This window comes from Chelonoidis abingdonii, chromosome 2 (genome assembly GCF_003597395.2).
Source record: "Chelonoidis abingdonii isolate Lonesome George chromosome 2, CheloAbing_2.0, whole genome shotgun sequence".
Classification (NCBI taxonomy): domain Eukaryota; kingdom Metazoa; phylum Chordata; order Testudines; family Testudinidae; genus Chelonoidis; species Chelonoidis abingdonii.
In genome coordinates, this window is record NC_133770.1 from 292,785,341 (window position 1) to 292,810,497 (window position 25,157).

General features: G+C 36.7%; 1 protein-coding gene across 10 annotated transcripts in view; it reads right to left on the reverse strand.

Annotated features, from left to right (window-relative positions):
* Positions 1-508: 508 nt before the first annotated feature.
* AGO2 (argonaute RISC catalytic component 2) overlaps positions 509-25,157 on the reverse strand; it is a 131,317-nt gene continuing 106,668 nt past the window's right edge. For all 10 annotated transcript variants that reach the window (XM_032803227.2, XM_032803226.2, XM_075063284.1 and 7 more), the window contains 4 exons: positions 24,530-24,664; positions 18,657-18,758; positions 15,557-15,756; positions 509-15,010 (listed from right to left, as the gene is read on the reverse strand). In XM_032803227.2, the coding sequence (XP_032659118.1) occupies positions 14,902-15,010; positions 15,557-15,756; positions 18,657-18,758; positions 24,530-24,664 (546 nt within the window). In that variant the 3' untranslated portion in view covers positions 509-14,901. The remainder of the gene's footprint in view (positions 15,011-15,556; positions 15,757-18,656; positions 18,759-24,529; positions 24,665-25,157) is intronic.

A 25,157-nucleotide genomic window follows, 5' to 3' on the forward strand; every position in this document is an offset into this window, starting at 1 on the left:
CAGAGGGAATGAACCAAACCGGTGATCATCAAGTGATCCATCCCGTCGCCCATTCCCAGTTTATGGCAAAGAGGCTAGGGACACCATCTCTACCTATCCTGGCTACTAGTCATTGATGGACCTATCCTCCATGAATTTATCTAGTTCTTTTTTGAAGTGTTATAGTCTTGACCTCTGTAACATCATCTGGCAAAGAGTTCCATAGATTGACTGTGCATTGTGCGAAGAAATACTTCCTTTTGTTTTAAACCTCTTGCCTATTAATTTCATTGGGTGACCTCTAGTTCTCGTGTTATGAGGAGTAAATAACACTTTCATATTTAACTTTCTCCACACCAGTCATGATTTTATAGCCCTCTATCATATCCCCACTTACTCATCTCTTTTCCAAGCCGAAAAGTCCCAGTCTTATTTCTCTCTCAACCTGAAACTCAAAACCTGAACCTCCTATTATGCCTAATAAAGTGCAACAAATGTGTTTGTATTAAGTAAGACTCTAAATAGACAATTGTAAAGATGAGGAATTTTATTTGTTTTTTTTTTTTGCTGACATACTATGAGGCAAAACAAAATTGACACCATACAAAATACCTTTATAAAATATCATTCACATCATATTTTGTCAAGATTTACAGCATTTTGAGCTTGTTACAAGTCTTATGGAGGTGAAAAACACTATGCTAAGTCTTTAGTATTAGTTTATATCTACACAGTAAGAAACCAAAACAGAAAATAATGGTTAGTTTTTCATGAGTTTATTGCAAAAGTAGTGCAAACTATTTTACCTAGCAAGCTACAAAACAAACTTGAGAAAGGACCCACCTAAGCTTAAAACACGACAATAAATGCTCAATTTCACAGCATTAGAAGCTTCCTTCAACAGTTTCTTTTCTCAACAAAGATAGTTCCCATCTGTGCACATTTTATATTTTAATGTACTTGGAAAAAGAACTAGAAAACTCATTAATCTGAATAATTAGACACAGCCTACAAATTTAAGTCAGGCTACATTTTGCTTTTAGTCACATGGGTGCAATTCCCTCTGAGATTTGCATGTGTGTGACAGAGTACAATTTGGCCCAGCCTTATTAATTAGACAATACTGTTTATTCATTGGCCTGTATTTAAAGACCAAAAGGGCAGTTTTTTTCCCCACTTAACAAGCTGGCCATCTTCTCATTCATTTTGAGAAAAGAGTCAAGAAAGCAGCATGAGCAAAAAATTAAAATTAAAAAAGGATTAAGAACATGTATTGTCTGTTTTAGAAATGTAGTATCTTTTCCCAGAAATCTACTATGTAAAGCCTATTTCCCCACACCCTCTATTGTAGAATGCAGGGCAAACCTTACATCAACTACTGCATTAGAAACAAGAAAGGATACGACATCCTACAAAATGAATACAGACCAATTTTCTAAACTCTATTGGGGTCCCAAAAAGCAAAACAGGTAGCTAGTAAAAATATATAAAACAAATAATAAAAGCCAACAAAATACTACATGAAAAAACTTAAAGGAACAAAATGCAGCATATTCAGGCTTTTTTTTTTCTCTCTCTCTCTTGAGGTACCTATATAAATTTTACCTTCTGCCCAAAGTACTACTGTTTTGTTAAAAAACTGAAGTCTTTATCATGAGCCAATTACAGGGCATACATTATTACTGAGAAAGTGCAACAATGCTGATAATTTATATGCAGCATATTAAAGGATGATTACGCTTTATAAAATATAGCTTAAGTATAGACCTGACGGAGCAATTTTATAAAAAACATTTAACAGAGGCATTTCCCGTTGTTTGAGTCTCTCTGCAGCAAAAAGCCTTAGGGAACAGTTATAAAGTCTTAAAGTCCTGCCACTAAGGAATGTTGGTACTCTTACAACTTCCACAAAGAACTTTTTTTCAATATTAAAACTAAATACAATTTACAGGAAAGATTCCCACTCTGTATTGGTTACTGGTATTAAAGTTTAATTCTTCAAACTTCAAAAATGATAGTATATCACAAATTAAAATGTCTCCAAAAAGGATTTTTCTTAAGTAAAAAAGGTTTAAGTAGTAGAAAAATGTGTACGTAATTGTAAACTGTTAGATACAAAAATGTGCGGAAAACTCACTTTGACATTTTATTCCCTTACCTATCATATACATACACACATCCCCTTTCATTTTCTATATACATATATACACACACAATCTTGTGCACAGTATGTACATACATATATAGATGGAGATGGATGCATAGAAGAGTTTAGGATGTATGTATTTTGAAAAACATCAAGTTATTGGATTTTAATTTCTGTTCACAGTACAAGAATTCTGCTGTGACACTACATTTTATGATTTGATACACTGAAAAATATATTTTCACTTTTAAAAAACTCTTTCCCCACTTTTTTTTTTTTTTAAATTTGCTGTTAAAATTATTTAATTTGCTATTTTTAGTTAGGAGTCTGACATTTGATTATTATGCATTGGGATTCAACACAAAAAGGCACAAAGAATAAAACTCAAATATTTGTTCTCAACAATAAACCACAAAGATTTGGTTTGCAGAGTACTGCCTCTTAAGAGGTCCGTCATCAGTTAATGTTTGTTCACTTTTGCCAATCTCATTGACAATTTGAGTAAATAGCACCCAACTGTTTAAATGAGGTAGATCCGAATTGTAAAGAAAGCTGGGTCCCCAACACTTTTTTTTTTGCCTCTAATTAAAAATGTTGTAAGCATTAAATGTCAGTCATAAGAAGTGAAAAAATGATGGCATGCTCTGAAGAAAGCACAGAACTTGAGAGCAGGTTTATAAACAGATTTAAATATTGAATAATAATCCTCTTTCCAACATAAATAAATTTCAAATTGGGAAAAAAGATTATGGTCATACAAATCTTAGAAACAAAAAAGCCAAGATTTTAGGACGCTGGCTTTCTGTATACTGCCAAAGAAATGCACAATAGCCCCATTTCTGTAGAGCAACAGTGACAGCCAGTGACTAGAAAGGTCAGTCACGGTATATATCAATCACTACAAGATTCCCTTTATCTCTTAGGTGAGAAACCTTTTTTCTTTTTACCATCTCAACTTTACAGAACAACCTATCCCGTTCAATTAATGTTTTTGCATACTCTGACAATCAACAACTTTAACAACTTAAGGCTTAAAGTGGCATCACCACATAGCATCATGCAAGCATTTAATTAAGTATTCGATACATACAATGTATTTAAACTAAAACAAAATCTACACGAAGCCTCAATTTATATATGAATGTGTAGAGTGAAGTTTACATCAATGGAGTAAATGGAAGTTATACAATGCATCTAATGTGTATAAATATGTTTTCACAAGAAGTGCCAATTTTAACAAGACAGCACCAGATGGTTTATCTATATTGCAAGCACAAGACTTCTTCACACAGATGCAATACACAGGTATAAACTTGTTAATATACATTTAGTACCGCTTGAAACGAGGCCCTTAACTGCTCAACTTCTTAAAAAAAATAGTAAACTTTAAATGGTCATAAAAACATTTTGATTCAAAATGTCATTTTTTATAATCAAGAAATAAAAAGAGAGGATGTACAATCAAACTTATGAATTAACAATTTTTGGTTCTTTTTCAGATATTTTACAAAAATAAGAAAAAAATGGTTTAAAATTAAAGGTTAAAACCCTCAGTAGGTGTCAGTTAAATCTGAAGTGTACCAAAGGCAGGAAATATCTGGATTTAAACAATACATTCTCTTTTCCATCCCACCTCCCCCATGATCAGTTAACCACTTTGTTGCACAGAAATTTGCAACTGGTCTGAGTTTGTGAACTTGACTTACCGTAAATTCTAAAGGCCTATTCTGCTGGTGTCAACTGATGAAACTCCATTGAAGTCAATAGAGCTGTGTCTATTTGCCCGAGCAGAGAAATTGTTCCTAAATCTCTTATATGGAAGCACCCCTCCACCCCCCTCCTGTTTTTTTTTTTGTTTGTTTGTTAAAAGAAGTATATTTGCATCAGAATAAGATAGCAATTTGTCCAAAGAAATGGAAATATTTTTCAGGACACAACATGGGAGAAAGCTGCCAGCTATAGTGCTCTATTATAATTAGTTTACATTTTTACAATAAAGGCGCTGATTTAGTAAAGGAAAAATATTTATTACAGATCCTTTTTAAAATGAGTTAAATATTTTCCTGCCTATATAAGTGTACACTATCTTCCCTATAACAACTAGTTTAAACATGAAACCAGTAACTAAAAAAGCAAAAATGATCAAACATACACAAACTATTTGAAGTTGTCCAAGTTCTATCACATAAAATGAAATGCAGAAGTTGGGCTAATTTAATTGAATCTGATTTTAACAGAGACATTCCTAGGGTTAAACATTCCTGACAAGACAATATATGTTAGTTGGATCTACCAAAAGACTTAAATTAGTCAAGTGGTTAGCAACACGTTATTTTACTTTATTGCAAATAAAAACAAAATAAAATTACCCCCTATATGCCAGAAGGGCAAACTAAGTGCCCAATCTTTCGATGTACATGAGTTGTCCTAAATAGTCTAATGATTGCTTGAATGTAAATATGGGGTCACAGAAAGGAGCCAATGTTTGCTAAAGCACAAAACAACAACAGCAACAAAAAACCAAAATATGAAGGGCTTGACCCTGAAGTAAATGTGAATATTGTTATCGACTTCAATGGGAGCTGGACACAAGTTTTAAAATTATCTTTATTACATGGTATGTTCTCGCACTATGGGCATCATCCTGCTCTTTTTGCATACCCCAAAACTTCCACTAAGTAAATGGGAGTTTTGGGTACACAAGAAGTGTAGGAACAGGCCCTCTGTAGTTAGACCTACTCACAAGTTATTAAACCACTATAAGCCACAATAAATGGAGGACAAAGACATGGCAGCCTTAAAAAAATAATTAAAAAAAAAAAAAAGCCCCAATGATATTCAGACATGACAAGCATTATTGGGCAATTTTACACACAGCTGCAAGCTTCAGGGACAGTGTGGGTGTCAGGTCAAAGTACTGTATAATATTTCAACTTTAACTTGGTTCATTCTGTGCCTACCAACTTTTCCTCTGTCAAACTCCCAAAATTGAAGAAAAACGAATTCCAAGTAAACATTACATATACTTTTTGACAGGCAGCATAGCCTAATGGAACAGATATGGGCCTGGGAACCAGGAACTCCTAAATTCCTTATCTTGCTCTATGCCTCAAATCCTTCTCTGTGTACCTGGCTGGGCTTTTGGGATGTTTAAGTAGTTAAAGCTTCAAAGCTCACAGAAAACATAAAATGTTAGGTGAGTATATATTAAAAACAAACGTGATGCCCTGATCATCATGTTGATCATATGTGCAACTTACACTGATGACTTGGCCCCAAGTGTTTCAGAAGGGTTTTAAAGGAAAGGAACAAGTTGAACCCTAGCACAACACAAAGTGCATGCAAGGAATGGTGAAAACTATGGTAAGGAAAATCAAGTGTTTTTAAATAAATAGACTTTCTTTTAAAAAGTAAGCGTACAAAGAATGCCACTTTAATATGTCTAATTTAATTAGGCAAAACAAAAAAAATTAAATACAGGAGTACTTGTGGCACCTTAGAGACTAACAAATTTATTTGAGCATAAGCTTTCGTGGGCTGTAGCTTATGCTCAAGTAAACGTGTTAGTTAGTTTCTAAGGTGCCACAAGTACTCCTGTTCTTTTTGCGGATACAGATTAACACGGCTGCTACTCTGAAACTATTCATTTTAAGGTCCATCTATAAATATAACAAGTGATCCAATTAAAGAGTAATCCCTCTTTTGAAGATATTAAGATGTATACTGGTAACAGATATTAACAAAAGCCTGCATCTGGTGTTATGGATCTGTTTTTGGGGGGCAGGTAGGATTCTTGTATCTATACAAAACTTCAAGTCCAGCTCTCCCCAAATCCCTATATTTAAGCCAGTGCCTATGCCAATGACTTTGCAATAGCAACCATCCCAAGCCAATCAGAATTAGTCTTTGGCAGTCTGCGAGGAAGCCAGATGAATGACAGAATTTTATCCTTGTGGAGTTGCCTGCCAAGCCTCCCCTCCTGTGGGACGTGCCTTATGAAATTCATAGGGTTGATAACTCAGGGATCTGTGCCAGCAGGAGCAGTTTGAATGTTTGATTTTTGCTTCCAGACTGATGTATTGCCCACCTACCCCAAGAGCTGTGTTGCTTTTGGGTTGGCACCTTGTATCTGGTTAATAGAAGACACAAAGAGAACCTACAGGGAGCAACACTAACTCTCCTTTGAATAAATGCAGGATAAGCAGTGCTCTGGAGAACAGTCTCCACAGCCAGTCCCTACACCTATCGTCCTTGGAGAATGGGGCAGAAAAAGCGTAGAGGTTGCGTTTTCTCTCTCATACACATCCGTCTGTAAAAGGCTCCCTCTTTCCAGATTTCCAGGTGATGATCTGAGCCTGGGTTTGGGAACGACAGCCAATTATCGAAAAGGTAACAAATAATGTTATTATTGTGTTATGAAGATAGGCTCACGGTGTGTTACGCTTAATAAATCTGCACTGTGGAACACTCAGTGGCACTTCTAGAACCAGTATGGCATAAAGATTACACAAGAATCCATAACACCAGATGTACTGAAATGTCTTCTGAAAAGTAGCTATTGTACATGGGGCCAAATCCTATGTTCCACTCTCACTGGGCATTTTGCCTGAGTAAGGGCAGAGTAAAAACTCAGCAGTCTCAAGGATTCTGCAGTCAGTCAATATACTAGAATATTTTTAATTTTTAGACCGATTTATTAATTATTGGAACACCAATGAGTCTAGCTCTCCCTTTCATACGCACAACTTATATACTAGTGTCCATGGGTGCCATGGCCAAGCATTTCTGTGAGAAGAAACAGCAAAAAATATATTGATTACTTCTTACTTGCCAACTTCTATAGCTTAAAGAGCCAAATTATTTTTAAGTAACATTAAATTTAGAAAATTGCTATAATACTGGGCTAATGTACTGTGTATAAGTTGATAAAATTTCTGACAACAAAGTGGTTAAATACAAAATAAGGAAGCTTGTCTGGATTCATTGTAAACAAAATATGATGTATTAACACAGTTTTCTACAGTTCAGGTTCAGATCATTCAAAGCACCTTTTGTGTATGTGCACTTATTTTAAGATCTGAGGTGTGGCCAAGGCTTTGCACGTTATTGAGAGAACATATTCACAATACAAAACATATTCAAGACATTTTCTATGTTTAAAATTTATATCCTTATCACTTGGAATATAGTATCTTCATGGTTACAATCTCAAAATTATCTAAAAGGTATTTTAAAAAAATATTCTAATACTTATTTTTTGTCTCAGCTTCAAAATATGTTTCAAGCACCTTCAATGTCACCTTCAATTAAAACATGATATATTTTTCAGCAAAGTATAGCACTAACGCATAAAGACAATTTTTGCTTGGAAACAGCAGTGTGAAAACACAACTACTACAAGAGCTGACTATTTTAAGGTTGTATCTCTATTAACAAAAAGTAAACATGAATGAAAATGAACATGTCAGACTTGTGAAATCAGTTGCCTCACTATTTCCAAAACTTTGACAGACAGCATTCCATTAACACCATCCTAACTTACCCCACATAAAAATAATAAGTGGCAAGCAGATATTGAGAATCACAGTATGGCACAGAAGTTCTCAAGCCAGAAGCAAACAATTCAGCTCATTTGGGAATATTTTGGCTGTTTACAACAAACGATAGTTGCATTTCAAAAGCAAATATTAATCTGTGGAAGAATATAGGAGGTAGCTTTTAACTGCACCTGGCTGCGAACTAAAGAATGATAGGAAATCACCTTTTGTAGTGATTTGGCCAAGCCATTACATTTACATTAACACTCCAGACAAAGAAACATGGGGGAAAAACAGCCGAAGAACTTAAAATGTTATATCATGGATTACACTTTACACCATTAAACACAAACTTTTGGATTAAAAATGACTCACTTTGAGACTTTTCAAGGTGCTATATACTACAGTCATTAAGCCTTTGAGCTGAGAGGAGAGATTTAACAATGTACTGTGTATAAAACAACAGTAGCAGTGCTGTAGTTTTGATCTCTCCAGCCTCTAAGAATTAAAGAAGCAAAAAATCAATTAATGCAAATCACTAGACTGGTGGCTTTCTAATGTGGGTGACCAAGAAGGCAACTTGGTAGCCCTGTCTCTTAAGTCACAGTTCTAAAAAAATAGTATAGGGAACAATTCTGCACCAGCAGAGGAATAGCCTAGATGCTACATTAGGCTTTTCCATCTCTAATTCTATGATTCTAGTAACACTGCATCACAGACTAATTCTTTAGAATCTGATGCCAGAATCAAGTGCTGGAAGGAGCTAGGGAAAAAAATGCGTTACAGAGCTATGGTTATTAGCACAGATATTAGTGCTATTAATTATCTACCAGTGATATTACAGATAGGCAAACTGAATTCTGGTAACTTCAAAATGTTTTTATATTTTATGCAGTGTGGTGGGGAAAAACATGGGTAGAAGGGAGACGGTTAGGGAAGAATCGTTATGTAAATAAAGACAAAAAAAACTGACTCTTTCCATATGACAGAAAGCAAATGAGAACCTGTACCCTTTTATGATGTATCACATGCAAAATGAGAAGGTGTAATAAAATTGAAGAAACATATACAGCTCATATCTTAATACTGTAAAATGAGAAGTATCTCTAAAAATGCAAGTACAACAATGAATGGTATTCAGAACATTTCAAATGTTTTGTTCTTCATAATACTATTTACAGTATTTTCAATCAGCTACAGCAGATGCAAAAGAGTCCGTTACAGTAAAAGGGAAGTTTTCAAAAAATCAGTGCAATTATTTTCTGTTTAAATTGAAATTTTCCTTAGAAAAGATTGTAGGTATGCATTTAGAAGCAAGTTACTAAATAGAATATAAAAATCAAAAATATACTGTCCTGTGTTAGAAACTGAAAAAGTCAGACTGGAGCTAACAGCCACAGTGTTGATTAAACCAAAGGAGATGTTACTTTTGGAGAAATTTTCAAAATAGAAAGAACAATGAAAAAGACTATTTATAATCTAATTACAACTGGCATTGAGTGTGAAAACCTAGAGAGAGAACCTATTTACATTCCTTTTCTCATGTGTAAGAAATCTCTTACATTATAAAAAGTCTTATGGCTTGTCTATACCACCAGAAGTTTTCTCTGGATTATGTCAAAAAGACCAACATTTCCATCTACATCTCCCAGTAAAGGTCCCAATCCTGCATTTATAATTTGTGCATAACTGATAGATTTTAGTGTGAGTTTTGCATGAGTACAAGGTGCAGGACTGGCCAATTCTAGTCTTAAAATGTCAGCATTTTTAATCAGAAAGAAAGCAATTTATTAAACATGCACTGTAACCTACAGCATCTAACTGAAATTTTCAAGAAAAAAGGCAGATTCTAATGAATGGCCTCTTCTTGCTCTCAGTCTCACTGTAGTCAACAAGATGTTTGCTAGTGACCTACTGCGAGAAGATTCGGGTTTCCAATAATGTGTGGTGCACATCACTATTTAACTTGAGGAATTTACTGCTGCAATCCATAAATGCAAAAGAAAATTTGAGTTATCCAGCGAAGTGCAATGCACTTGTGATTACAATTTGATCCTGAGTGCACATACAAACCAGACAAAATTTGGATAAAATTTTCAAAAAAGCCTGAGTGATGTTAGAGCTTAAGTTACATTTTCAGAAATGATGTAGGCACTTTGGAGCCTAACTGACTAGGGCCCAGATGTTTAAAGATATTTAGATGTTGCTGTGCTCAGTGTCACAATGCCTAAATACCTTTAAAAATATGGGCTTCAGTGCCATTTTCAAAAGTGATTTAAACCTTTTTGAAAATTTTACCCTTCATCCTAATAATAAAAAGTGATTTACTAATAAATGTATCATTTTTATCAAGCCTTGTTTGGCTCGGACTTTTCCTTTAAATCTATACAAGGGCCATAAGATTTACTGCAATAACTTAATCAAATGTAAACACTGAACATATGTTAGACAAATTTTGGGTTAAATAATTGTGAAAGATATGTTTGAGAGTAAAAGGAGGGAAATGGAGTCAAGAAACGCCCTCCCCCATTTATACAGTGGGAATTTCTTTCATCATAATTACCTGTAAAATTTGCAAGTGGGCTAAAGCAGATTATCACACAACACCTCCTTGTGACTTAGGCAATTGACAAAAGCCACCTGAAGGTTTTTCTCGTGACAGGTCTAGAAATATGCAAGTAGATATGAAAAGGTTTTGGAAAACAGATTACCAACTATTCCAGTGATCTATGCAATAATTAATAAAACATTTAATTACTGGTGTTAAAGTATTTTAGTCTGAATCAAGTCAAAACTATGCATACTAAGACAAACTGACAAATATGAACCTACACATAGGCTAGGGCAAAGTAGGATGGGAAGGGAAGGTGCAAGGACTGCATAGGGCTACCTCAAACAGTTAACCCAAAGAAGGCAGAGGGGAGAACACAGAAGTGTAACTCCATCCCCTACCAACAACTGCTAGCAGAGAACAACCTCTTAAAGGGTGACTCAACAGGTTCCCCAGGTGCTCCAGAAGGCTTTGTGACTGAGCAATTCCAGTGGTTCAGCACTGAGGGGGAGGGATAGCTCAGTGGTTTGAGCATTGGCCTCCTAAACCCAGGGTGGTGAGTTCAATTTTTGAGGGGCCCATTTAGGGACCTGGGGTTTAAAAAAAAAAAAAAAAAAGTCTGGGGATTGGTCCTCCTTTGAGCAGGGGCTTGGACTAGATGACCACCTGAGGCCCCTTCTAACCCTGATACCCTATAATTTCTAACCTTCCATCAGCCCCAAACACCAGGGAGTACCTAAAAAGGCACCATAAAGCCCAATACAATAGTAGTTTGTACCTAGCTTGTTTTTCAAAAAGGCTTCCATTGAATATGTTATCTTTGCTGGTTTTGTTTTGCACCTTTGAATAGCAGCATTTCTATTAGCTTCTGTAGTCTCTCTCTGTTTCAGTAGTGTTAATATTAGGTACAAATAAGGCAGGAAATTCAAAGTAATTGCTGACACTTAACTCATAATTGTTTATCCCTTCATTTTCCAACACATACCCCCCCAGCCTCTCGCTTTCCCACAATGTAAGGCTTCACGTACCTATTTCTAACATGTCCATCACTTGTTATCAGCCTTTTTCATACGAATCATTTTATATAAATATAATGGTAATAAACCATCTGAGATTGACAGCTGTAGAGCTTGGATCTTGTTTTTCCACAAAACACTACATTGTGGAATGCACAATTATTCCACACTGTTCAATCCTGACCTGATTTTGCTAACAAGAAGGCCAATTTGTACCAATTGTTAGACCAAGATACAAAATACCATTGCCACAATTGGTGCAAATGTAGCTCAGAGCAGAACCACTGTAACAGAAGAGGGTCTGTTTCATGGTTCTCTAGCAACTGGAGTTAGACATCTTTTTGCATAGGCCAACGAACTGCAGATAGTAAGTACTTTTGGTTACTGCCGACCTGAGTTGAGTTTGAACTAGTGACATAATGGTTAAAACTATCAGCCTTACCTATGAATTCAATAGCATCTGTGGGCATGTGTCACAATCCTAAGCTTCGTATACACAATAATTTGTAAATACTTTTCCTTAGTTCTTAGAGAGAATATTTTGTGGGTAAATTTATACACGTTTACCAGAGATACTGATGTCCTTGCAGTCTGGAGTAAACTGAAAAGGATAAAGGTGTATTGTTTATTTGATTGGAGCTGTTTTGGTCTATGCATGTTGTTTATATTAATCTTTATAAAAAGCAGTTATTATGCACACAGAGTGCCTACTTTTCAAAGTGCATTGCCCACTAAAAAACCTTTTCCTAAAAATATTTAAATCAATTAAATTATATGATGGACTAATTCACTGTATATTTCATTAGGAAAAAATCAAAGCCATTTTTAAAATTAGAGCAATCTAGCTAATATATGTATCTACAAACTGTAAACTCCCCAGTCCCACCATACTGACAATCATTCCTCAGGGGTTTGCATACTTCATTACATTTTAGGGATCTGCACACAATTCCCATTCATGCTAATAGGACACTGCAACAACAGACACTTAGGTGGAGTGTCTGCAGAGCCCCCACTGCAATCCTCTGCACCCAGGTCTTTTGGGTATCTGGGCTGCATGTTAGGATCTTTGGAGTGGGGGCTTCTGGTTCTGTCCACAGAGCCAGTAGACCAGAACTCCCACATTGGAGAAGCACTGGTATTCTAGCCCATAGACTAGAACAGAAGCCACAAGAGGCGGCACCATAGCCCTTTGATCTACCCTTGAATTCAGGATGTGAGATTGAGGTGGATCCTTCCTGTATGTGGTTACCCACATAAAGTAATTTACTCCAGGTTTGTGCAGTAGGGAAAGAGGAGAATAAGATGGTAAGTATCATCCTGAGCACCTAATCATAAGGAATAGCAAGAACCACCAGTGGAATTTTAAAAATGGCTGACTATTGTAACTTCTTAAAGAATAACTCATACAATTGTCTGATAATGTGCCAAAATTAAAGCTTGGAATGAATTTCTACACTGCTCAAAATACTATAGAGAAAAGTGCAACAAACCCATCATAGAAAAACTACTGCAAATCAGTTAAATTTCTTTTAGTGGAGGCTTTTATAACCTGCTTAGTAATTACAAAGAGCTGAATTCTATTTTCAGTTACCAGTGTAATCAGGAATACCAGTATTTACACAACTATAACTGAGAACAGATTCTGGCTCACTGATTTCAACAGCAAGACAGGAATAATAAACTAGTATGATGTACATATGACTGACTCATCCATTAACAGAATTTACTTTGTTGCTTCAGCCAAACAACACGAGCAACAGCATGCTGTGCTATAAGGTGCAGACCTGAACTTGTGCACAAAATTATGCACCTAAACCTTTTAGGCAGCAAAGTTGGGCATTTTCTGGCTTACTCAACAGCAAACAGTTCTAGTATATACAAAATATGGCACTGACACTAATTCTCGATGAGGCTGTTTGCCCACCTTGATGCTAGAGGTAAATGTGTTTGCTAGGGGAAGGGAAAGAGAGAGTTGAATGAAACAGAGCAAGAGAATGCAACTTAAAAAAAATCTACATGCTTAATATGTACTTGATTTAGCATATGAGAACATTAAACAAAATCAAGTCAGCATAAACAACTTTCGGGTTTTTTCCCCCCCATCCTCTTCTAAAATTGTTTATGGTGTCACAATTAGTGCAATGGTTTATACATGTATTATGATGTATATGAACCCAGTGTGCAAACTAACAGAAGCATATATGTCTAATAATTATCAGTTTTAATTAATACTTCTCCTAAGGGAATGGCAAAAATCTCACTCATACTATTGACCTTATGTATAACAAAGAGTTTCACTTTCTTCCACAAGTAAACTTCAACGGTTTCCTAAGAGTTATTTTTACTGCATAGATTCTATTAAGTTTGGCTAGCTAAACTATATAGAGTGAACCATTCTCCTCAATTTGAACTGCTGTTTCACCAATAATCAAAAAATAAATAAAGAAGAATTGTTTTGTGCTTGAATGGATGGAGAATGTTGGTCTCACGGTGTGTCTCTCTCTGAATGCACAGGTGAAACCTGCCATGTTGTGTGCATGCTGAAAAAGTCTTTCCAGAAATTACAAGCTATACAATATACACTGTATGTATCTCTGACCTCTGTCATGTCAAAAAGTCAATTGCATATTCCTGTATTTGAATAATAATATCTCCATGATAAGGTTTTAATGTCTAAAATCCAAAGCTTTCTTGATATGTTAACAGAAATATGATGAGCACGCCTTAGTAAATAAAATAAATAATAGCACCTAGTCTATCACATTAATACTGTGAAACATATAAAATTTACAAAAATTCAAACATAACAGTGAAGGATTGTACTGTGTTTATCACCACAGACCCGTATTCTTTAGAAACTTTGGAAAGTAAGTGTCACAGTCCTATAGGACAAATTCTGTAATTAGCCGTCAGTATGATTTAAAAAAAAAAAAAAAAAAGTTTAAAAAAATTTAAATGGCACTTTTTTTTTTGCCAATCTCACTGGACCTATTAAAGGTTCAGATACAAGTTCATTTTTTTCTGAAATTACTTCATAAGTCTATGAAAAACATCTTTAAATGCAGCACAATAAAAGACATTCAAGAACAAATTTCAGAAATACATTTGTTCTTAGACATCCAGAATGATCCTGTAAGACAGTGGAGGACCAGAATTATTATCTTTTTGCACTTTGAAAATAAAATTTTTGTAAATGCATCCAGAATGATCAAGGCTTCATAAAAACCCAAGTAGTGCTTTTCCTTTTCTTTCTTTGTTTTAAAAGCAAGCTCACAGCATCTGAGCCCGTCAAATTTGATGTGAATAAGGTATTTCCAAATTATTAACACACAAATAAATTGAATAGCAAACTACATGAAAAAGTTTTGTTTTTAGCCCTGAGATCATAGCTTTTGATTTAACTACAAAATATGGGTCTGTTTTCTGACAAGCAGCTTAGAGATTTTGGCAAACCACATTTCCAACAACTGTGGGGTTTTGTACGGGTCTGCAGTTCATAATCAAGTCTGAAATTCCAGACGGAAGGCTTTCTTGCAAATGGAAAAAACTAATAAAATAAAGATGCATCACTCATTGCTGGCTGTCACTGTAGCTTGGGCAACTGTTGGTCTAAGTGCAGCTGGTCTCACGTGAATCCAACTCTACTGAATGGCTAAACATTAAAACATGTCAAGCAAAGTACATGGTACGTAACGTGTCCTGATGAACTTGAACTGCTTTAGCAAGTGCTTGATGATCTCTGCCATTACTTTGACCAGAAGTGTGGCTTCCTTCAGCACTAAGACAGAGAAAAGAAAAGAGAAGTCCTATTTAATCTACCTCTCCTAAAAGATATTATTTTATTTTCAAATAAAGCAACTCTTTTGAATATTGCTTCATCCTCTAAGAATCACAACTGGATCATTTAAGGAGCAAAACTGACTGGGATCTTGAAAAAGGGAGTACAGTTTTGCTTTCCCTGATGGAGGTAAGGTGCTGCTGTTCATAGCCACTGAATAAGAGGACCAATGGAAAGACCACCTCTGCACCCTTCCAGAGAATCCACCACCAAAGGTGTACAAAATTCCTTCATTCCGGAAGTTAACAACCCTTAAAACATATTTTAATATTTGAAAATACGTATAGATATACTATTAAAAAAATGATCTTCCTTCTATTTCGCAAAGTTATATTATAAACATTCTTCTTCTTCAGATGCTATTATTCAATGGAAACCAAATTTACACAAGAACTGCTTAGAGAGAATGCCACAGAACCCAGATTAAAATAGCTGCATACCTCCTTCCTGTTAAATTTTGTAGCACCTCATAACACCGTAACTCACCTATCATGTTCTTTATCCACCAGATGATACCTGGCTCTGAAGGCAACCAGGTGTGCATAGTATGCTGGTGCGGGGATTGAGACGGAACGAGTACAGCGTACATATGTATGACACAGCTGGTAAGTAAGAATTTGCAGTTCATCTGAAGAGAAACGATTGTCATCCCAGAGGACATGGTAATGAGAAGGTCTGCTTGTTCCCTAAGGGCAGATCACAGATGTCATTAAAAAGGCTTTTCAGAAGTCCTCAATTTCCACATCTAGTAGGAAAAGCAAACAAAAACACTATATTTTAAGTATGTTACCTCTACTAAACTGCATGCTATCAATCAAACTTGATTCTCTTACCCATCCTCCTCCTGCTGGATGGACAGAGGTTCTCAAGCACATTTGTGATGACTATGCCCCACAGTCCAAGTTCTGGGGGTCAGGTTCAAAATATAAATTAAGGACACTTATGGGACTATGCTTTCCCTCCTGACATGTTTCATTTAGGTGTTATTCACTTTAATGGAACATAAATCTGATGTATTTGCATATGCATGCCCACCTGATAATGGTAATATGCAAGTGGGAACTCTGTTTTGTCACACACTGAACACATGCATTTTTTGATGGGTGCAGAGAAAGTGTGCAAGGTCGGCATGTGACTGTTTACATCTCAAACATTCACTGCGTGTTGCCACTCTACCCTTAAAACTAACATTCTGGAGTCCAGTAGTACCTGTTTAATACAGTAACTCCTCACTTAACGCTGTAGTTATGTTCCTGGAAAATGCAACTTTAAGTGAAACCATTATTAAACGAATCCAATTTTCCCATAAGATTTAATGTAAATGCGGGGGGTTAGGTTCCAAGGACATTTTTTGGGGGCAGACAAAAGGCATTATATATTGTACTGTACTGTGGTGTGGAGGTGCCCCTGGCTTACCCCTGGGGCTCAGGGCTGGGGGTGCAGGATTTGGGAAGGAGTTAGGGTGTGGGAGGGCGCTCAGGGTCGGGGTGCAAGAGGAGGCTCAGGGCTGAGGCAGGTAGGAGGTGCAGAATACTTATCTGGGGCAGCTCCTCTTTGGTGTAGGGGGTGTGCAGGTGGCTCTGCATAGAGTGGCACCACCCCCATGGCCGCAATTCTGGGAGCTCCCCCCCGCAACCCAGCTTTGAAGAGGAAAGCGCCATTTCTCTCCGTCCGCTGGCTGTGCAGCTTCCCCTGCTCCTCTGGCCCGTGCTCGTGGGGCCGCATTCTGAAAAGGGCTCTAGAGCTGCAGTTCCTGGGCGCTGCAGTCCCTAAAGCCCCTGAGCTCTGGGTGGTCCTGCCTGCCAGAAGGAGGAGGGCAGCTTCCCCGCTCGTTCCCTCCTTCCCTCCCAGAAAGTCCTAAGCCCTGCCAAACAGCTGTTTGGCGGCAAGGGGAGCGCTGAGAGGGAGGAAGGGATGGGGAGGAGGTGGAGAAGAGGAACTTGTGCAATGCTCCCTTGTAAAGTCAGCCAAACAACATTATACGTGAGCACTGCACAACTTTAAATGAGTATGTTACTTAATGGAGCAGCAACGTAACTTCAAAACAATATTAAGTGGGAGGACAATAAGTGAGGAATTACTGCATCTTGTATTGGAAGACTCGCAAGGATAAAGAACTTGAAGGATCTTTCACATAAAGCCAGATATCCTTCCAGGTTTCTCTTGTGGTAGTAAGGGTAAATTATTTTTCCCATTTTTGAAACTGACATTGAGAGGGTAAAGCAAAGCATTAACTCAGCTATAAATAATTCCTACAAAGTGAGTTTTGTTTCCATATTTCTAGTATGTTGTTCTAGAGGCGAGAGTCGAAAAAGACCAGTTGTCATCTATCCTTGCATGAAACCTTGAGCATAGCTGCTGAAAGAAGGAACTGTGAGACAATGGTAGCTGATATAATCAAAGGAAGCCAGTCTCTCTCTCTGTATTATATCATTAATTTGTTAATCCCTTTTCTATCCAAATTGTCTTAAGTATGGAGTTGGCCTTGATCCTGACGCACAGGATATCTCATTGTGGCACGAGAAGACAATTAATACAATTGGATGCTGTAATCATCTTAACGAGCTGCAGGATGCCCCATGCATATGCAAAGACTGGATTTTTCTTAAGGGTGTGGGTAGCCTCTTAAAGTATATCAAAGAAAAGAGGGGACCAAATGGCATAGCTAAGCTTTTTTCAATTTCAAACCAGGCTGGTGTGTATACAGAACTACTGGATCGAAACCATCTTACAATAGATACAAATCTGGCAACCCCTTATCTCCAGTTGCCCAGGATTATTTAAGACTCTTGTGTGACAAGCGATGCTGTTTTTATCCCATGTAAATTGCATGATAAGCCTATTTATTCAAGCAATGAGCAAATGAGAGACCTTGAAAGGCAACAGGCTAACGATACAAGTCATTCTTGAGCAAATATTCATTTTGGCTATGTAAATCGCCCACTACATCGACTTAACTCCACCTCTGTGAGAGGTGTTGCACCTCAGGCAACAGGGTTCCAGCTGTCAGTGCCCCACAACGCCTCACATAGTTAAGTCAGTGGAGGTGCTCCTGGTGAGGATGTGCACTACTGACAGAATATAGTGTGGACATGAAACACCATTTTAATTACTGTGGTGGCTGGACGTCGACTTGAGTAAACTTAATTTTGTAATGTAGACATACCCCTCAGTTTGTGTGCGTGCGTGTGTAAGAGGATCTACAAAATTGTGGCTCTGATAAAAAAAATCGCTTCGTCTCCTACATATTGCAAGTGAATTCAAAGCAAGAGAAATTTTTTCCTCTTAAAATATTTATTTGTACAGGTGTAAAAGTGAGATACTTTTCAGACAAAAAAGAGAACAAGGTACCTGGCCCCCAAAATTAACAATCTAAACAGATAACAAAACAGATGGAGCACAATAAGTGTATGACCTTTGAAATACAATATATGCCTTATTGGCTCCACTGAATTTAGGGGTAGTTGTGGGGTTTTGGGGTTTTTTTGTATGTGCTAATTTATTAACATTCTTCAGAGGAATGAAACAACATAGTAGATAGCATAGACAAGAGTGAGAGGACACGATTAACATAATAAAAGCATACCTGAATACCAGCATGACTACAAAGGTAAAAGTCAAACTCTGATGGATGGGTGATTTTTGTGTCCACTGTAGTACCTGCTGGAATGTTTCCACTTTTTCCAACCTATGTGAACAAAATAAATCATAAAATACTATAAGGTATATGACAGTTTACTTAATTTTTTTCCTTCCATTGGACAGTAAAAAATATATTCAAGGCAACAAACACCAAAACTATAATATAAACAAGAATCCCAAAATATAAAAGAATTTTTTAAAAAACAAACCCCCAAAACACCAGGGACTAGAAAAAGTGACAATTTATTCAACCAGGAACCTGAAGTGGGGCTGCCACAATTCAGATGCACCAGTAAAAAACAAGTTACTCATTCTTTTCTTCTAGTCGTCAAACTTCAATACTAATTGGTAAAATGTAGAGAAAGTTTCCTGCCACTGGCTGATCACCTCCCGTTATCATTTAACATTCCAAGAGGGATTATTCCACTGTTGCCAGAGGAAGATTGGGAGGCAGGCCCCTTCCCTAAACTCAAAGTGTAATATTCAGATTTGTAAGCAAACAACCCTTAATTTTTTGTCAGTCCCCTAGCTGGGATCATGTCATGTATAAAGAAGTACACATATATATTAGTGCTGGGAGTCATTAATCTGAACCCACTACAAACTTTAAAGCAATGTAGTTCCAATAATGCATCAAAAGAGACTGATATTAAGCCATAGAGAGGACTGATTCAGAGGCCTGAGCATGGGATTAGGAGCCAGGAACTCCTCATTTCTAATACTGACTCCCTCTGTGACTTTGGACGAATTTTGTTCTAATTTCTTCATCTCTAAAAAAAACACAACACAAGTTCTTACACTTACATTTTCTTCTATACATATCTAATATGGGTGCAGACAGGGTTAGTTAAGATTTAAAAATATTTTCAAGATATAGTAACATGAAAGCTGTGATGGTTTGAGTATGTGTAAATGAAATTCCATGTCTGCCATGTATAGACTTAAAAGAGGTGTCATTTCTCTGATGACAGTGGACTAGGAAGAGAAGTTTAGTAGACACAGAACTTTACCAGCTAAGACGGCTTCTTTATTACATGCAGACAATTACTTTGCTTTATAAGCTCTATTTCCGCCTCCAAGACATTTAAAGAAAAACCCTAAGAAGTGATGAAAATAGCGATATTTAGGTTTTAAGCTAACACAAAGCTTGAAGATAAGCTGCAAACGTATTTTGAGTGTAGGGACTTTGGCTACGCCTATACTACCACTTATGTCGCTCATGGGTGTGAAAAAAAATAAAAATAGAAACACCCCCCTGAGCAATATAAGTTACACTGACATAGAGCACTGTCCACACCGGTCTGTCGGTAGCAGAGCTTCTCCCATTGATGTAGCTACTGCTGCTCCTTAGAAGTGGATTAATTATGTCGATGGGAGAGGTATTTCCCATCAGCAAAGAGGAGCTACACTAGAGATTTTACAGCAGTGCAGCTGCATCAGTACAGCTGCACTTCTATAAGCGCTCTAGTGTAGACTTAAATTTTAAAAAAAGATGTGTAGACACATGATTAATGGACACTTACCGCTGCAGTTTAATTTTTTTTTTTTTTTACAAACCTCACTTTTTTTTTTTTTTTTTTTTAATAAAGACCAGAAATAGGTTCCCTCTGAAAGTCGAAGTGATAAGATACTACTAATCCTCGACACCAACCTGGGGGGGGCCCCTTATTTAAAAAAAAAGGCCCCCAAACCAAAAACAACGCACATATAATAAATGCGGTGCTCAGGAAAGGGAAAAGAACCAACGCCAAAATGCCAGCAAACTAGAAACTAAGGCTGTTGATAAATCACAGATAATGCACAGCGATAACTTAAAAAAAATTAAACGTGATTATTACATGTGTAAACAAAAATACCCAATAATTTATTAAATATTTGTGGAGTTTTCCAATTTTCAAATATATTGTATTTCTATTACGAACACAGATACAAAGTGTACTTGTGCTCACTTTATATTATTTTTATTACAAATATTTGCACTGTAAAAATGAAAAACAGAAGAAATAACTGATTTTTCAATGCACCTCATACAAGTACTGTAGTGCAATCTTTTTACATGGAAAGTGTAAACTTATAAATGTAGGATTTTTTTGTTACATAACATGCAGCTCAAAAACTCAACGATGAAAACTTTAAGCTACTAGTCCCGCCCTTCTTGTTCTGCAATATGCTAAGACAAACAGTTTGCTTACATTATGGGAATACGCTGACTGCTTCTTATTTACAATGTCCAACGTGAATGTGAGAACAGCGTTCACATGGCAACTTTATGTAGCAGCGTTGGCACAGGTTATATGTGCCATATATGCTAAACATTTGTAATGGGCACCTTCATGCTTCGCCACTCCAGTACACACTTCATGCTGATGATGCTTGTTAAAAAAAAAAAAAGTGTTAATTAAATTTGTGACTAACTCCTTGGGGAGAATTGTTATGTCCCCTCTCTGTTTTTACCACATTCTGCCATGTATTTCATGTTTTGCAGTCTCGGACGACAACCCAGACATGTTCGTTTTAAGAATACTTCACAGCAGATTTGACAAAATGCAAAAGAAGTGACCAATGTGAGATATTCTAAGGCTAGAAAGCACTCGCCCAAGGGTTTAGAAATCTGAAGTGCCTTCCAAATCTGAGAGGATGAGGTGTGGGAGAATGCTTTAGATGTCTTAAGAGCAATACTCCGATGCGAAACTACAGAACCCAACCACTAAAAAAGAAAATTTATCATCTTACTGGTGGCATTTTGCTCAGATTGTGAAATTGACATGCATTCGGTCCACTCTGCTTTGGTTTCATTATCGGGCAGAAACGTGTCATCTCATGGACATGTGTCTTTCTGGAACGGTGGTTGAAGCATGAAGGACATACGAATCTTTAGCGCATCTGCGCATGTAAAATATCTTGCGATGCAGGCTTTCAACTAGTGCCATGCGAATGCTGTTCTCACTTCAGGTGGACATTAAACAAGACGCGGGCAGCAATTATCTCCTGCAAATTGTAACTAAACTTGTTTGTCTGAGCAATTGGCTGAAGTAGGACTGAATGGACTTGTAGGTTTTAAAATTTTACATTGTTTTATTTTTGAATGCAGTTATTTTTTGTACATTATTCTACATTTGTAAGTTCAACTTTCATGATAAAGAGATTGCAGTACAGTACTTATTTTTTATTACAGCCTAATACAAGTATAAAATGAGAACTGGACACTTTGTATGCTGCATTTTAATTTAACTCAATATATTTGAAAATGTAGAGAATATCCAAAATATTTAAATAAATGGTTTTCTATTATTAACAGTGCAATTAATCGTGATTATTTTTTTAATTGCTTGACAGCCCTACTAGAAACAGACAGTAAAAGACTAACACAAGCAAAGAAGCAAAATATACAACTCAGTACGTTCCCAGCAGCTACAGTGTGATGGATAGGGCACGGAATTGGAACATGAGAGACCTGGGCTCTATTCCCTGATCTGCCACTGACATGCTGTGAGATTGTGGACAACTTACTTCCCCTGTAACTGTTTCTCCTCCCATTCTTTTTCTGTCTTCATTATTTTGACTGTAAGGTCTATGGGTAGGGACTGTCTCTTTCTAGGTATTTATAGAGTAACTTCTACAACAGGGCATCAGTCTTGTTGGAGCACCTAGGTACTACTGTAATATAAATAATACGCATTTTTCTTTCCAATCTGCCTGGTTCAGCAACTCAAAATTTTTTCAATGGGATGCATGTCTACACTGGTGCAGAATTTGTTGATTTAGGGGGAAATGGTATATGTTATGTGGGCCAATGTTATGTGGCCCAATGTTATGTGGGCCAATCCTGGAGTGACTGGATATTGGTGCTCCACAGGACTTGTTATATTACATGAGCCTCATAGGCTTTTGACAACATGAGGGAAGCTCAATGTCGTCGGCAGGGGACAGTGGTACGGCAACAGCTGGGAATGACAGTGATTGGTTTAGTTCCATGCTAAGATTTGCTTACCTGATCACATCCTCAACACGTTTCTCATCTCCTCTTTTCACAGAATAAATGAGGAAACTCAGCAAGCTGCTGATAGTAAAAACCACTGTTTTTAACTCTGGCACTACAGAGGTTCAGATTCCCAGCTTTAGGGTATTGGAAGGGGGTGTCTCTGTACCCTTTTCCTGAGAGCCCAACAGAGGAGGTTGCAATCAAAAGGTGGCTCTAGGTGGCATGGTTTTCTACTTTTCTATCTTCTTTTATCCTCCCTGCCTCCTGGACTGGTACTGGAATGAAGTTAAGGAAACTGCGTTGGACAGCAGCAGCTCAGACTGCAGTTTATGTAGGTGCATATACTAGTGACATTAATGTATCTTGCAAGTGATAATTCCTAAGGAATTGAGAACACAAAGCATGTCAGCAGTGTAAGTTTCAATGGGCAGTCAAAGAATTTAAAAACAACAACAAAAAAAAAACCAGGAGATATTTTTCTCTCTCTCTCAAGGTGGGGAAAACTTTCTATGTCAGTCTGCAGGCTGTTGTGCAAAAGTTTTATCTGTCCCTTGAATTGGACTGAGGTCAGTGTTTCCTTGATTTGGCTTTGTAGCTTAAAGAAAAACAGTTCTCATTACATATATAGATATAGATATTGATACAGATATATAGGGCCATTACCAATAATGCTATGCTACTGCCAAGTCCAGAAAGGATAGCTTGGAGCACAAAGCAGCTATTTCGTCTTCCCTCCATGCTGGTAAAACAGCCTCAAGAGAGTTGAAAAAGGAAAATTTAACTAAGGGGACTGGCCTTTTCACTGTTAAAAATTCATGTTTGAAGACTAAAACCACCATTGGATCTCAATGGAGGAAAATGGAATAAGGTAATGAGAAGTTCTTTAACATTTAAAACCTATGTTCCATGTTGGTGGCTCAGAAAAGATTGTCTTTAAAAGGCTGCTGTTAGTACTTAAGAGCCCTTTTCAGTGCTCGTTATGCAGAAAACAATTCCCACCAATATCAAATGGGAGTTTTTCTTCAGTAAGATGTGTTGAATTGAGCCCGAAGTAGTAAATTAGGACCAGATCTTGAAAACCCTTTCTGACATGAACAATTTTGATTAATACTAATAATCTCACTGAAATGAATTAGGATTATTTGTGTAATGGTTGCTCACCTGAGTAGGATTATGACCTTAATGCAGACCTCCCGCTTTACAATGATGCAAAGTTTTACAAGAGGTAAGGTACATGTGTAATTTAGAAATTTTGAGGAGCTGCACAACTAGGAATAATGAAATTAACGAAAAACAAAACTGGATTATGTATTAGGGAACCTTGACAATGATCTGCTGTTTTGTAGAACAGTCTCTTAAGGAAAGATCTACTGAGTGGGACATTTGAAACTGAGCTGGATAAAGTACCAGAAAAAATGAACTGAAGGGAACAATTCTGCACTGATTGTTAACACACTTCTCTTCCATCTCTAATTCCATAATATTGAAATGTATTTATATATACAGTTACAAGAATGAGCTCTCTGTATGCCACAAAAAGATGTCTATGAAATGTATTTGACAGTCCTTTTGACTGTGTTCCAATCTGAGAAAAATCTCCTTGCATTCTAATTTTTTTGTGTAATGAATACACAGGCAATAATGAGTTGGCTGCTCTCCTCACCCCTAATATGTATCCCAAAGCAGACCAAATGTTAGACAAAGGCGAATTTCTTCAAACGCAAATACTCATTAATCCATAGATATTTTCAAAATTACCAATACTCAAATAGAAAGCAGTTTTAATGTATTCAGGCAATATGTCAACCCTTGAATGACAAATATTTAGAACATACCCGTTCGTTTTTGTCTGTACAGAACAGCCTGGTGTGATGCCTTTTCTGCACAACAATAAATGTAATTCCAGGCTGGTAGTCCTTTTCTAGTTTAATGCATGCTTCTCTGATAGCCAGCAATTCATGGTGGAGAACCTAAGTCAGAAAGAAACATAACCGACAGAAAAATGTGATAAATAAGGTGCCTACAAGGTTAAGAACATCCAGCAGATTACAAAAATAATTATACTGCTACTTATTAGCTATTTAGGGCTTGTGGAGAAAGACATGTAAGTTCATAGAAACTTGAATATTAGAAAGAGGACTTGGCATAACCACAAAGACTGGGGAAAGAAGAATGGGGTAAAGTCTGAGAACTGATTCAAATGAAGACAACAAGCATGGAGCTCACCAAATTTTATGAAATTTTTAATGCAATAACCTGTGAAATTATTTTAAGACCACTCAGTAAAAATTTTTTAAAAATTAAAACAGAAAAGCTATGTGTATATCTGAAAAAATATACTAAAATACTTCATTAAAACATGAGGCTTCTGAGAAAGAAAAATAAATACAAAAAGATGTTTGCCAATTTTGTGGGGGGCAAGTGGAAAGAGGTAATATATCAAGATAGGATTTAGAAAAATGG